Raw genomic sequence first — 15,072 nt, forward strand, 5'->3', positions numbered from 1 at the left:
TGGCAGGGCCTGACCATCTTCCATGACATCAAGCACAAAGCCAAGAGATATGCTCCAAAGTCCCATAAGATCCCTTTTCACCCTTCCTTTAGTGGCCTGTCCCAAGCATATTCCCCTTTCCCCATGAAGTAAAACTTATCCTAGAACTACGTCCTTGAAGATTCCAATATCAATAAAAGGCCCTCAGTCTGGAATTCTGGGATATAACTAAAAAGGTCTTCCTACTCCCTCTCCAAAGCCATATCCACATCCTGAATGATATTAGAAGCTTGCAAGTGGGTACATATTACAGACGCCACACTGACCCCTCCCAGCCTTCATCTTTTCAGATTCCATTCTTTGATTCTCACCCCCTGCCCCACCAACCCTACCATGTGGCAGAAGAGGCCGGCTCAGTCACCAGCACTCTCCCCCACTCCTGTAGTTTAATCTTTTTGCAGGGATCTCTTTTCTCCAAAAAGAGATCTGCACAGGGAGTGGCTCTCTGAAGCCAGTTGAGAACCTGCCCTGCTGGATTTATACAGACTGAAATCTCAAATGCCCACAGGGTCAGAGAGGTAAAGTAAATGAATTAAGAAGGGGGGCGTAATTCAGTGGAGAATGGCAGGGACTGTAGTGAACAGGAGAGCACACTTCTTATACAAATGGCAAGGGCAACTCACCTCTGCCACTGTGGGCATCCCAGCTCTTCCCATTTTCAGAAGAAGCCAGAAATCCAATTTCTTTACAGGTGAAATCTCCTGGTTTAAAAATGGTCCTTTCGAAATATTTTAAAATATAATGCTCTAAACACAAAAGTTTGCAGCCCCCTTTCCAGCAGCCTGTGGTCCTGGCCTGTGCCATGCTTTAGTGCCCTAACGATGAGCCCCAGCAATTCCCAGCGCCTCCTGCTTCTCCAAGTCTGGCCTCTTTTCCCCTCTGTACCGCCGCTTCTCCCCACTCTCCGCAGCTCGGGGTCACTTTCTTTACTCATCTCCCCTCTCTTCTGGGAGAGGCACTTGCTGAACATCTTTCCGCCCGGAGCCTCCCCAGGAGCTGCAGAAGGGCAGCTGGAGAGATGCTCTCTGATGTAGCATCTCCCACCTTTCTCCTTGGGGACCCTGAGGAAGGGGACAAGGGCTCGCCCTGCAGGTCCTCACTGTAACTGGAAAAACACGGCCTCGCCCTCGGGAAGGCTTTCTGTGCGCCTCACCTCAGGATGAGGGTGGGTGTAGGGGACACCTCCCAGAAACCCCTAACCTCCCAGTCGGTTAAAGAAGAGGGGATAGGGTCAAGGGATGCGACAGAGCTGTGTGGTTTCCGGATGGGAAACCTCAGTCGTTTAGGCACCCCTCCGCTCGAGTCACTTCCGAAGCAGTCGATTCTTGGGGAGAAGAGCTGCGGAAAGGGGCGACTCCGATGCAGATGGCCCTGTCCCGGCGCCCCAGGTCGTCGCGCGCGCAGCTGCGGTAGTCACTGCGCCTCCCCGCCCCCGCTCCTGGATGCCCCCCTTCCCTCTCCCGGCCAGACTCTGAGCAGGAGCTCCGCCCCCAACGCGCCGCCCCAGCCCCGGCGCCTTAAAACCCGGGCGCACCGCCCCGCCGCGCCCTGCCTGCCGCACCTCTCCTTTATTCTGTAGCTCCCGCTGAAGCCGCACGTCCGGCCCCGATCCCAGCACCATGAGCTTCGGCTCGGAGCACTACCTGTGCTCCTCCTCCTCCTACCGCAAGGTGTTCGGGGATGGCTCTCGCCTGTCCGCCCGCCTCTCTGGGGCCGGCGGCGCGGGCGGCTTCCGCTCGCAGTCGCTGTCCCGCAGCAATGTGGCCTCCTCGGCCGCCTGCTCCTCGGCCTCGTCGCTCGGCCTCGGCCTGGCCTATCGCCGGCCGCCGGCGTCCGACGGGTTGGACCTGAGCCAGGCGGCGGCGCGCACCAACGAGTACAAGATCATCCGCACCAACGAGAAGGAGCAGCTACAGGGCCTCAACGACCGCTTCGCCGTGTTCATCGAGAAGGTGCATCAGCTGGAGACTCAGAACCGCGCGTTGGAGGCCGAGCTGGCCGCCCTGCGACAGCGCCACGCTGAGCCGTCGCGCGTCGGCGAGCTCTTCCAGCGCGAGCTGCGCGACCTGCGCGCGCAGCTGGAGGAGGCCAGCTCGGCTCGCTCGCAGGCCCTGCTGGAGCGCGACGGGCTGGCCGAGGAGGTGCAGCGTCTGCGGGCGCGCTGCGAGGAGGAGAGCCGCGGACGCGAAGGCGCCGAGCGCGCCCTGAAGGCGCAGCAGCGCGACGTGGACGGCGCCACGCTGGCCCGCCTGGACCTGGAGAAGAAGGTGGAGTCGCTGCTGGACGAGCTGGCCTTCGTACGCCAGGTGCACGACGAGGAGGTAGCCGAGCTGCTGGCCACGCTGCAGGCGTCGTCGCAGGCCGCGGCCGAGGTGGACGTGACTGTGGCTAAACCAGACCTGACCTCGGCTCTGAGGGAGATCCGCGCCCAGTATGAGTCCCTGGCCGCTAAGAACCTGCAGTCCGCGGAAGAATGGTACAAGTCCAAGTTTGCCAACCTGAACGAGCAGGCGGCGCGCAGCACCGAGGCCATCCGGGCCAGCCGCGAGGAGATCCACGAGTATCGGCGCCAGCTGCAGGCGCGCACCATCGAGATCGAGGGCCTGCGCGGGGCCAACGAGTCCTTGGAGAGGCAGATCCTGGAGCTGGAGGAGCGGCACAGTGCCGAGGTAGCTGGCTACCAGGTAAGGGCCGGGGCTGGGCGTGGGGAGGGGTGCCCTGCCCTCTTCCGCGCGTACCCGCTTCCTCTGGTAAAACTGGGCCCCAGGACTTAAGGGGAGGGCAAAAGAGAGTAGAGAAGAGCCCCGGCTGGAGGCGCTGGTTAACAAAAAAACCCTGGAGTCTTTAATGTTAATTTTAGGGAACGCCCCTCATTTATGTCCCTGCCCCAGCCCTTCAAACAAAGAAGCCCTTAAATTTCTTTGAGGTTCGAAAACCCAACTCTGCCTGTCTGTCAGCAAGCGGGCCTACACACACCGGCGACCCGGAGAACAGTGCCCCACCCAAAGTAAGACTGAGCCTAACGGGTCAGGTTACGTGGGCGGTGCTGTCTCGGCTATCTGGCTTGTTTGGTTGACTTTGAAAAGCTTTCTGTGCGCCCTAGAAGATATTTATGGAGTATGGTCTGCTTCAGGGCTGAAGGAAGAATGCGATCCTGAACTGGGAAGAGTCCTATCCCATTTTCTTGACTTTCGCGCTCCAAAAAGTAGAGATTGGGAGCCAACAAGCTGAGCGATGCTTGAGCTAGTAGTAACCACCCTGCTCTACCCTCCTCCCCCAACACACACACACACACGATTCCCTTGTCCACCAGCACACACACACACACACACACACACGCATACACACACACACACACGCATACACACACACACACACACACACACACACACACACACACGATTCCCTTGTCCACCAGCTGACATTTCCTCCTAAAGAAAGCGTTCGCCGGTTGGCAAAACGTGAGAGGTCGGGGCGCTGTCCACGGTGCTGATCTCGAGTTCTTCCCATCTCAGAAATGATGTCTCTCCTGTCTCGTGTCCCAGTTATGAATCTCTAGGCAATTAACTGCTTTGATTTTTTTTTTTCCTGCAACACCAACACATCAGTCTTGGCTACCTGCAATCAAAGGTCACCTCATAGACAACATCAATTTTGGCTTTCATGGATGGCTTAGCACTAAACAAAAAACACTTAATTTGCTCAGCAGCTGTGAGGTCCCACTTGAAAATTCCTGTTTTGTTAGTATTTTTTTCATCGTAAGTGCATGTGATAAGTCACAGAGATGGTTTTTCTTTGTTCTAGTGTATGTATTTTTTCCATATTTCCCTGTCCTCTAAGCTCCTGTGATGGTATTGATTGGCTATTTCTTCCCAACAAAGGCCACTGCGTCTTCAGTTTTACTATATAAGAAATTCTGGGATTATGACCGCAAATGGCACAGAGGCAGGAGACAGGGTAAATGGAAGGTGTAGAAAAGAATTGGAATAGTGTGGTTTGGTTTCAAGGTACAATAAAAGCTCCTTTGAATAGAATGACTATAATTCAGAAACTTGCAATAATTCTAGCTAGGATTAAAGTTTACATTTGGTGAGATTAATAGGGCTTGGAACATTGGTAAAATAGAACCAAGAAAGGAATGAAATCTCAAAAGTAACATTTTAATCAGAAGCTAAAGAATTCTTATTGATGTGCAGGTGTTTGCTGTTTGTTACAATAACTTCCTTTGATAAAGGAAAAAAGCCTGCTTGGACTGTTCAGGTTAGTTTGGTATTGCATTATCATTCAAATAAGTACTTTCATTTCTGCCTCAAAATCCATAACTTGAACTTTTCATTATGTACCCTAACCCCTGGATGGCCTGAATTAATCACATTTGGCTAATTGAGACTTCATTTTTTTCTTCTAGAAGCCTCCAAGTACAAGCTAGGTGGTCTTCTGGAGGGCTAGCCCAGTATTTCTACAAAAAAAGGATAACTTACTCAGAGCTGCCAGCTGAATTGGGCTTTTCCGTTTTCTCTGTTTGCTTGTTATAGCCCATACATTCTAAGAGGTAGTGACAGTTTTGCCTGGCTTGTTTGCTGTAAAAGGCTTTCATCATTAGACAATGGTAGCGTCATCCAGACATGGTCTACAGGAAACAAACAAAAAACAACAGAGAAACTGCAGCATCTGCAGCTCTGCGGTGCTGCCCCCATCAGCTTGAGCCTTTAGAGCCACAGAGGACCTGCTGATGGGAGTGGAAGAGGAGGTCAGACAACAGAGAGCTGGTTCCCTACTCCTTGGGACCTAAGGCTAAGGTGGAACTCAAGCCTTACCTGCAGATCCTAACGGCCTGATGCCACAAGGGTGTCTCTGACTGTTCTAACAATCTTAGCAGTGCTGACCAAGGTGAAAAGCCTCCCTTTCTACAGTGAGATTTAGCCATTGTTTTCTTGCCCTCTCATCTCATCCCCACCTTTCACTGCAGAAATGGGAGGCTGTTCTCCTTCTTCTGCTACAGAGATTAGTGGTAGGGCCATTTTTCTTTTCAAACTTGGCACCCTCTATGAAACATAGGAAGGCCCCATTAAAGTCACGTCTTCTCTGCCCCAGATAGCTGATAGCCTATTTAAGGAGAGAAAGCTTCTTACACTTTTGAAAGGGTAAAAAATGATTCAAGGTGACACAGTAAGTACACAATAGTGGATGAGAGAGTCTGAATCAGGCAAGAGAAGAGATTAGGAAGAGCTAAGGCTATTGTCTTCAAAAGCCAAATGCAACTCCCCTCTGCATAAAAAGCTGATGGGGTTTCCATTTCTGACATAGGGCAATGCTGGTGCCTACATAGCCACTTCGGCACCATTAGAGTCTAGTTCTGTTAAAGATGTCCAAAGACATTCTTGGAGGGTACTCAGGGTCTCAGACCTCTACTGTGGTCAGTCTTGGAAAGTTGAAGCTTTCCTTGAAAGACCTTGCTGAATGATCAAGATCACCGCAGGTTAATGCTCTCCAGGGAGACAAGCCAAGTCTTCTCTTTTTTCTCCATTATGAGATTGGAGTATAGCCTAATTAAATAGCAGGAAGGGGCTGGCCCCTTGGAGACTGGAGGTGACAGTGGCTGCATATAAATCCATAGCTTGATAGATCCATTTCTAAAATTAGCTACATTTGATCTTTTTTAAGCTCTTCCACCTGGTTTTTGTTTCATTTTGTTTTGTTTGCCCCTTCCTATCTTACTGTATTACTGTCACCTGGGCTACCATGATAGCATCTTTATAGAAAAAAATTTAAACTAGTGGATCCTAAACCCAGTGACACTCTAAGGTCAATTGGGGGCTTAAAAAAATTATCAGGCCCACTCCCAAAGATATGGATTCAGCAGTTCACAGGTAGGGCCCGGGAATATGCATTTTTCAATAAAAGTGCTGCATTCTGTTGGTCCTCAGACTGACTTTGGAGTACATTGATCTAAACCACTTCTTCCAGTAAAGTAGTTTACGGAGATACGTATAATACAGGATTTTCGAGTGTGGTGGAGGAAAGAAAAAGATGGGGACAAAGGAAAGGTAGGAGTGAGAATAAAGCACGCATGGTGAACCACAAATAAAAATCCTCCGTCCCCACTCAAGTTGATTATGCAGAGCAGTAATTCTAAATAGCCTCTTCCAATCAGACTGTGGGGCACTCACTACTGCCTCCCTGACCCAGGGCCCCCAAACGTGATGAAATCCACAGCTCTGTCGTTCTTCTTCACCACTGCAGATGTTAGTGTGGCCAGTCATTTCTCTTACTCCACCCGGCATCCTTCCAGCCACAGGCTGCGATGCTCAGACGAGCTAAGACGATGCTCAGCGTTTGTCTTAGCTCCTCCAGGAGAGACCCCAGCTGGAGCTGGGCGTGCCGCTCTCCGGTTCCCTCAGGCTAAGCCGGCAGCAGCTGCGTGGTTGGGGGAGGGGACAGACTGCAGCGCTCTGCTCAGATCTCGAGCTGGAGGCCATCTTTGGCAGGGCTTCTGAAGGGCAATGCAAGACACAGCCTGATGTGGGGAGGACAGCACAAAGAGACCAGACATTGAAGAGCAATCAATGGTCAGAACACAGCACACTTCCTTCTGAAAGGAGCAAAGTTGTGCTTTTCTCTACAGTGATCTGTAAAATAGATATATGAAATCTGCAACATAGAAGTTCAAGGAAATCTCATCTGTCTAGAACTCAGCTCCCCAACCACCTCTTATTCAGAAAACACAGCTGTGAAACAAAAATAATGTTTTAAGCAAGGACCTAATTAACCTGCTGATGAGACATATCATCTATCTCTAAGCCAAACATTAGGAACTTGGCACCTCTACTGCCCCCAGCCTATTCATTCTTAACACGATTTCAAAATGCTTTTTTATTTGGTTTCAAGACTGCAGCAAGATGGAGAATGGGGACCACTGGAGTCAGGCATTGTTAAGAATGAGCAGCAGCAGGTCCGTTCATCTTTCAGAACAAAGAAAATCAGTGAGCATCAACACTAATCCAAACACCGCACTTTGGGGCCATTTAGGGTAGAATTAAACAGCCTGATATACCTCGAATGACCTAAAAGATGTCACCGAATTATTTTTAAAATTGATTATTATCATGACCCTTAATTGCTGTGGAAGGTGGCATTATGTTTAGTGTCCTGATTGTAAGTGGTATAAGCCACTTTAGAAAGGCTTTTTATTCAAAATTGTTATTAAAAAAAAAAATCTGGTGCTTTAAGGTATATGCCTCCAACTATCCAATATTAAAGTGTTGTTATACGTTACTTTTCTTAGTTATCTAAGGGGTTGGTAATAGTGAGGGCTTGTGATTAATTTGTCTATATCATCAAAAGGATAGAGGGCCATGTGGTATGATATTATCAAGAATAAAAATCACTAACATTTATTGAGTTCTTCCTGTGTGCCATGCTGTTCTGATGCCTACTAATTTAACAGATAATGGACTCATCATATATTAATGTATATGTGAGATATATTAAATTGAAATCCTAATTTGAGGATCTCAGAACACCTTAGAAAAAGAGTAAACATTATAACTTTCCGTATGCAGAAGTAGAAGATTGGAAGGAACTAAAATGTAGAAAACTGGCTGAGGTCCAATGGATGTTAGTGGCAGAGCAAAAACTGCAACCCAAGTTCCTGATGAAATCCTCCTCTTATTTTCATATAGCATTCCTCCTCCTTCTTTGCATAATCATATTTTCTTCTTTCTCCCTCACTCTAGACTCTTTTCCTTCTTACCACAGTAATATTGATTCTCTTGTCAGTAGCTAGAGATTCTATGTCAGTGATTCTATGTCAGTAGCAGAATTGATTATAACCTCAAATAGGAACCATCAGGTAAAATTTCTTGGTAAAAATCTCTTTAAGGCCTCATGATCTCTTAACACACTTTGAAATATATGCATCACGGTCCAGTATAATACATATTTTTCCTACTGACTGTCATTCCTTGTTCTGTACCCATCAGTCAATTGAGACTCCTCTTTGCAGTATTCCTGTCAATATTTATAGAACAGGTAGGTGGTATGAATTTTAATTCTGCAAATTCTCTTGATTTGGAAGTTTGTACCCCCTGATGTCTCAGCCCTACCTTTCACCATTGCTTTATCATTCTCACACAACGGGAGTTTCAAGGGCCTGTCAACACTTACTTTCTTGAGGTTTCTGATATGTTTATCTGCATCACTGTTTCTTTTTTTTTTTTTTTTGAGATGGAGTTTTGCTCTTGTTGCCCAGGCTGGAGTGCAATGGCACGATCTCAGCTCACTGCAACCTCTGCCTCCCAGGTTCAAGTGATTCTCCTACCTCAGCCTCCAGAGTAGCTGGGATTACAGGCACACGCCACCACGCCCAGCTAATTTTTGTATTTTTAGTAGAGACCATAGTTTTACCATGTTGGCCAGCATAGTCTCAATCTCTTGATTGACCTGAACTCCTGACCTCAGGTGATCCACCCGCCTCAGCCTCCCAAAGTGCTGGGATTACAGGCATGAGCCACCATGCCCGGCCCTGCATGACTGTTTCTTAAAAATAACCCCCAATCATTGTGTCTTTTTTTTTTTTTTTTAAGACGGGGTCTTGCCGTGTCGCCCAGGCTGGAGCATAGTGGCGCCATCACAGCTCACTTCAACCTCTGCCTACCGGGCTCGAGCAATTCTCCCAGCTCAGCCTCAAGTGATTCGCCTGCCTCAGCTACCCAAAGTGCTGGGATGCCCTAGAGACGTTTTCTTGTTATCGCAACTGGGAGAGGGAAGTATGTGCTTCTGGCATCTAGCCAGGGATGTTACTAAATATCCTGCATTTCACAATAACAAATAATTAGCCAGCCTAAAACATCAACATTGCCAAAGTTGTAAAACTCTGTTATAGAGGAAAGCAATAGAAAATAAACTAGTATAAACCAGTAAATTGCTGGGGCCGGACACTGTGACTCACGCCTGTTATCCCAGCACTTTGGGAGGCTGAGGCGGGCGGATCACAAGGTTAGGAGTTCAAGACCAGCCTGGCCAACATGGTGAAACCCCGTCTCCACTAAAAATACAAAAATTAGCCAGGCGTGGTGGTGCACACCTGTAATCCCAGCTACTCAGGAGGCTGAGGCAGGAGAATTACTTGAACCCAGGTGGTGGAGGTTGCAGTGAGCTGAGATTGCGCCACTGCACTCCAGCCTGGCTAACAGAGCAAGACTCCATCTCGGAAAAAAAAAAAAAAAAAAGAAGATAATTTCATATAATGGTAAGAGCTGAGAGCAGAGTGGCTGCATTCAACTGAGTGCTTTTTTTGTAATTTGCACAAGGTTCCTGCATGGGCCAGTAGCTGCTCTGGCTTAAGGTAAAATAAAGTGCTGGGTTGGTCGAGGGTGGATACTTAAATTGGATGCAAATGAAGACCTGTCTGAGGAGAGGACATTTTATTTTATTTTATTTTATTTTATTTTATTTTTTGAGATGGAGTTTCATTCTTGTTGTCCAGGCTGGAGTGCAATGGCACGATCTCGGCTCACTGCAACCTCCGCCTCCCAGATTCAAACAATTCTCCTGCTTCAGCCTCCCTAGTAGCTGGGATTATAGGCACGCACCACCACGCCCGGCTAATTTTTGTATTTTTAGTAGAGACAGAGTTTCTCCATGTTGGTCTGGCTGGTCTCGAACTCCCAACCCCAGGTGATCCTCCCGCCTCAGCCTCCCAAAGTGCTGGGATTACAGGCATGAGCCATCGTGCCTGGCAGGAGAGGACATTTGAACTGAATCTTTTTTTTTTTTATTTTTTTTATTTTTGAGACGGAGTTTTGCTCTTGTTGCCCAAGCTGGAGTGCGGTGGCACGGTCTCAGCTCACTGCAACCTCTGCCTCCCAGATTCAAGCGGTTCTCCTGCCTCAGCCTCCCAAGTAGGTGGGATTACAGGCGCTTGCCACTGCACACAGCTAATTTTTGTACTTTTAGTAGAGACGGGGTTTCTCCATGTTGGTCTGGCTGGTCTCGAACTCCTGACTCCAGGTGATCCTCCTACCTCAGCCTCCCAAAGTGCTGGGATTACAGGCATGAGCCATCATGCCTGGCAGGAGAGGACATTTGAACTGAATCTTTTTTTTTTTTTTGAGATGGAGTTTCGCTCTTGTTGCCCAGCTGGAATGCAGTGGCGCGATCTCGTCTCACTGCAACCTCCCCCTCCTGGGTTCAAGCGATTCTCCTGCCTCAGCCTCCCAAGTAGCTGGGATTACAGGTGCGTGCCACTGCACCCAGCTAATTTTTGTATTTTTAGTAGAGACGGAGTTTTGCCATGTTAGCCAGGCTGGTCTTGAACTCCTGATCTCAGGTGATCTGCCTGCCTCAGCCTCCCAAAGTGCTAGGATTACAGGTGTGAGCCACCACACCCAGGTGAACTGAATCTTCTATGACAAGGAGTCGGCCATGTAAAGACCGGCATTTTAGATAGAGGAAATAACAAGCCTAAAGGGCCTGGGACAGCAATGAACTTGGTATAGTTAAGGAGTAAAAGAAAAGACCAGGCTGGGCATGGTGGCTTATACATGTAATCTAAGCACTTTAGGAGGTAAAGGCAGGAGTGTCTCTTGAGGCCAGGAGTTCAAGACCAGCCTGGACAACATAATGAGACCTCATCTTTACAAAACAAAATTTTTTTTTAATTAGCCAGGCATGGTAGTGTACACCTGTTAGTCCCAACTGCTTGGGAGGCTGAGACAGGAAGATCGCTTGAGCCCAGGAATTTTGAGGCTGCAGTGAGCTGTGATCACACCACTGTACTCCAGCCTAGGCAACAGAGCAAGACCTTGTCTCAAAAAAAAAAAAAAAAAAAAAAAAGAATTCCTTCTGGCTGCTCAAGGACTATAAATATATAAATATAAAGCGATTTCTCTTCCATGCCTTGGTGTTTTAAAAATTCTGTGGAGTATTTCTGCTTTCTCCTTACCTATAATGTAAAATGCTCTCAGTAAAGTGACTGATTAGCAGGCTTCTAGGAAATCATCAAAATGAATGGAGGCAGAGAGGTCTTCCTGGAAAGCTCTCTGTGCTTTCCACATTCGGAATTTTCTGAATCTAAGCTGCTAACCTGAGGCTTTGGGTTTTGGAAAGCACATGCTACAACAGAGTTGTTTAGCAGCAACACAACAAGCAAGGGAGGGATGGTAAGTGTAAAAAAAAAAAAAAATCATCTCCATGTTCAGTTGAGAACTATATGCTGTGTGGCTATCCTGAAAAGGGCAGGTGTTCACTTGCCCTCTGGGTAAAAGTTCCCAGTCCTCACCATGAGTCCAAATCTCCTGGGGACCTTTATGAAAAAAATGCAAATGCTGGGACCCCACCCCAGAACCAGTGAATCTGGATCTGGACTCAGGGACAGACCTGGATATAAGCAAGTTATAAGTTCATTAGGTGATTTTAATGTGTAGTCAGGGCTGGGAATCCTTGCCTTCTGGAAATCTTGAGGAATTTCAGCTGGTTTGGCCTAACTATTTTGGATATGTTACTTTTCAGGATAGCATTGGGCAGCTGGAGAATGATCTGAGGAACACCAAGAGTGAGATGGCACGCCACCTTCGGGAATACCAGGACTTGCTCAATGTCAAAATGGCTCTTGACATTGAGATAGCAGCTTACAGGTACTGCAAAGGACCTGCTTACCCGAGTAAATCCAGTCACCTAGGGGCAATGCTGCCCAAATAAGTGGATCTAGTCTCTCTGGCTTCTGACTGGTGAGGGAGGGAAGAAGGGCATCACTGGCCCCTTTCAGGTGGGCTGACTGCTCTGTCCCTCTACTTAGATATAATCCAGCTCCTTCTGACTAGTCCCAGAGTATTCTGTGTACCTCTGAAAGGATTTAAGGGGATAATGTGAGTACACAGAGGTTAAAATAAAAACCCATGAGACTCGTAACTTTAAAAATAGGGTTTGGGGCCAGGTGCAGTAGCTCACTCCTATAATCCCAGCACTTTGGGAGGCCAAGGTGGGTGGATCACTTGAGATCAGGAGTTCAAGACCAGCCTGGCCAACATGGTGAAACCCAGTCTCTACTAAAAACACAAAAATTGGCCAGGCGTGGTGGCACACACCTGTAGTCCCAGCTACTCTGGAAGCTGAGGCAAGAGAATCACTTGAACCTGGGAGGCGGAGGTTGCAGTGAGCTGCGATCATGCCACTGCACTCCAGCCTGGGAGACAGTGAGACTCTGTCTCAAAAAAAAAAAAAAGGATGATTAAAAACTATTAAGAGTTATGAGAAACATGGTTTGGGGCCACTCTTTTATAAGACTGTTTTCGTCACGCTGATAAAAATCTGTTATCTGAAACAGTGTCATTCACTGGTTTTTGTTATTGCTGGTTCTATTCCCTTTGTACCCGTATACACTGAAAAAGTACAAATCTCAAATCCAGGTTGAGTAAGGCAGTTTCTACCACCTTTGTGGACATCTCACCTCCTTATCCCTATTGCAGCTAAGGTGTTACTTAGGAAAATTACTTCTCCCTAGAGCTTTGTTGCTAATAGCCAAAAATGGATGTGATGCGGCCAAGTGGAGTTGCAGGTTTTCCTCCTGGAATTTATTTGTGAACAGGATAGGTTTTCCTTTGACAATGCTTTAAACATAGCTGGTGCTGAAGGGGTGTGTGTGTGCGCGGATGCGTATGCACGTGGTCCAACCCTTTGAGCTTTGAAATTAAATATTTATTGGTTTCAATCTCATGAAGAAACTCCAAAGTCCTTTGGAATCTCTCTCAAATGAATCAGGATTGGAGGGTTGAGTTCTGGGGGGGAAAGGTTATTGACTTCCTAAGAGTTTTTCTCTGTTGAATTTACAGGAAACTGCTGGAAGGCGAGGAGACACGTTTTAGCACCAGTGGGTTAAGCATTTCGGGGCTGAATCCACTTCCCAATCCAAGTTACCTGCTCCCACCTAGAATCCTCAGTTCTACAACCTCCAAAGTCTCATCCACTGGGCTATCACTTAAGAAAGAGGAGGAGGAGGAGGAGGCATCTAAGGTAGCTTCTAAGAAAACCTCCCAGATAGGGGAAAGTTTTGAAGAAATATTAGAGGAGACAGTAATATCTACTAAGAAAACCGAGAAATCAAATATAGAAGAAACCACCATTTCAAGCCAAAAAATATAATTCCATTGCTTTGAAAAAGTTAATGCTTAAGAGGGAATGATATGCATTTGACTTGTTAAACAGCCTATTCCTGAACCATAACACCTGCCACCACTACAAAATGTCTTCAAGGCTTCAGTCTCATATTTAGTATTGAATACTTACATTCTCTAATAAGAAAACCACCCCTTAGATTGAAGTAAACTGCAGTCCTGGAGCAATCACAGATGAGTTATCTAAGAATACAGCTTTCTGACCTTCAGCTCACGCTTCACAGTGATCGATGATTCAGGTGCAGAGGAAGTACAAACTAAGGTGCTAAATCTGCGATCATCGTCATTTGCTGTGAACTGAAATTAAAACTATTCATGCTACCCAGCCATTACCCAGCTAAATAATCTTACTCTAGATACCTAAAACATAAGATCACTGCCAGAGATAAACTAATGGTCCACACCCAATTCCACTCTGATAGAATTATTTCACAAATAATAGGTGTTTGTTTAATGGACACTTTTCACCTCCTTCAATTCCATATATCCTTTTCTTCTATGTAGGAAAAAAATAGTCTAGTGTAGTATTCTTCCCTTTTAAGCACATTTTGGTTCTTCTCAAAAGAACTTACCCCCATTCGCTCTCTGCTCAGTGGGTAAAATTAGACGCATGTTGACCATGTCTATGATTCATGTAATTACTTATCCCTGCCCATTTCATATTCTTTCAATTCTGTAGGTTAAAAAAATGGCAGTGATGAATTTTAAGGGTTTCCCCCAACATATAAAATAATGAAAAGAATCCCTAGACTTTAGGCTTTCAGCTTACACAAATCTATTTAATTAGGAGAAAAACTATTAAGGATGTAGCTTTTCACCTTTACTTTAGAAGCATAGTAAATATCCCAAACTGTGATGAAGCCGACCTTAGATTTAGTAGTATAAGCTAGAAGAAGTGAGTGTTTCTATGAGTGGAAAAAGCCAAGGTGTCATTTATGTGTCAGTTCATTTGTGGTGATATAGAATTAGCTTTTTCATCCCCTTACCCTTAGAATCCACGTATTCCCCTTCCCACTAGCCTAGGTCCTAAAGAGGCCTTGCTTTCACTCTCCTATGCCTTTTACGAGTGCTAAGTGTAGGATATTTTGTCACCAGAACACAATGCTACCGCCCCAAAGTAAAAGAAACCACTTCTGGTCAATCAACACTACCAGCATATATATAAGAAAGAAATCTTTCTCTTTTCTAAAAGACTTCCCTAACACTTACCCCATGGCTGCACAGTTGGTGGGGTCCTGCCGGAGAGGAAGAGACACTCAGACCAGAGAAGGGGTGTGCATGCGCCTACTCGCTTGCTAGAAGTAGATTCTGGACAGTCAGCTCTTCATCTGCCCAACTGTGTAGCATCTGCATTGCCCAGTCCTTCATGTGTGCCAAGGCTGATGCAGGATTTGTTCTCTGTCCAGCAGTCACTTCTGCCAGAGCTGAAGAGTTGCCCCGTCTCTGTTCCATGTCTCCTTTAAGAGCTCTGGTGATAAGGACATGATGCTTTTACTGAACTTTCTTATCCTAGCACATGCTTCAATAGTTCAAGGAACTTGAAAAATACTTTTCTCTTCCTTACCTTTACCCCATCCCTGTCTTTACTCCTCACACTTACTGTAAGACATTAGTAACATAAGAAATTAAAAGTCACACGAATCTCACCAATATAATTCGTGTTCTGTGGTTCCTGCCCTTTCACTGAGAGAAGCACTGTTTGGGTTCAGAGTCAGTCTGGCTCTGACTGATTTGTATCTTCTCTTTTTAGTGAGCCACCTTAATTGCCATGAACTTATTTATAGAAGAAAGATATTGGCCAAGCGTGGTGGCTCATGCCTGGAATCCCAACACTTTGGGAGGCCAAGGTGGGGGTGGTGGG

General features: G+C 46.7%; 2 protein-coding genes across 3 annotated transcripts in view; one reads left to right on the forward strand and one right to left on the reverse strand.

Annotated features, from left to right (window-relative positions):
* The window catches only part of NT5C2 (5'-nucleotidase, cytosolic II), a 188,023-nt gene extending 185,961 nt beyond the window's left edge, over positions 1 to 2,062 (reverse strand). Inside the window, exon 1 of one of the 2 annotated variants that reach the window (XM_055352861.2) lies at positions 1,601 to 2,062. The gene's annotated coding sequence lies outside the window, so the exon portion shown is untranslated. The remainder of the gene's footprint in view (positions 1 to 1,600) is intronic. The other variant, XM_055352857.1, reaches the window with a different exon arrangement.
* On the forward strand, positions 1,659 to 14,866 carry INA (internexin neuronal intermediate filament protein alpha). The gene is made up of 3 exons (XM_004050035.5): positions 1,659 to 2,723; positions 11,551 to 11,675; positions 12,870 to 14,866. Exons 1-3 carry the CDS (start codon positions 1,659 to 1,661, stop codon positions 13,177 to 13,179), a joined length of 1,500 nt encoding a protein of 499 aa, XP_004050083.1. The 3' UTR covers positions 13,180 to 14,866.
* Positions 14,867 to 15,072: the final 206 nt, after the last annotated feature.

This window comes from Gorilla gorilla, chromosome 8 (genome assembly GCF_029281585.2).
Source record: "Gorilla gorilla gorilla isolate KB3781 chromosome 8, NHGRI_mGorGor1-v2.1_pri, whole genome shotgun sequence".
Taxonomy (NCBI): Eukaryota; Metazoa; Chordata; class Mammalia; order Primates; family Hominidae; genus Gorilla; species Gorilla gorilla.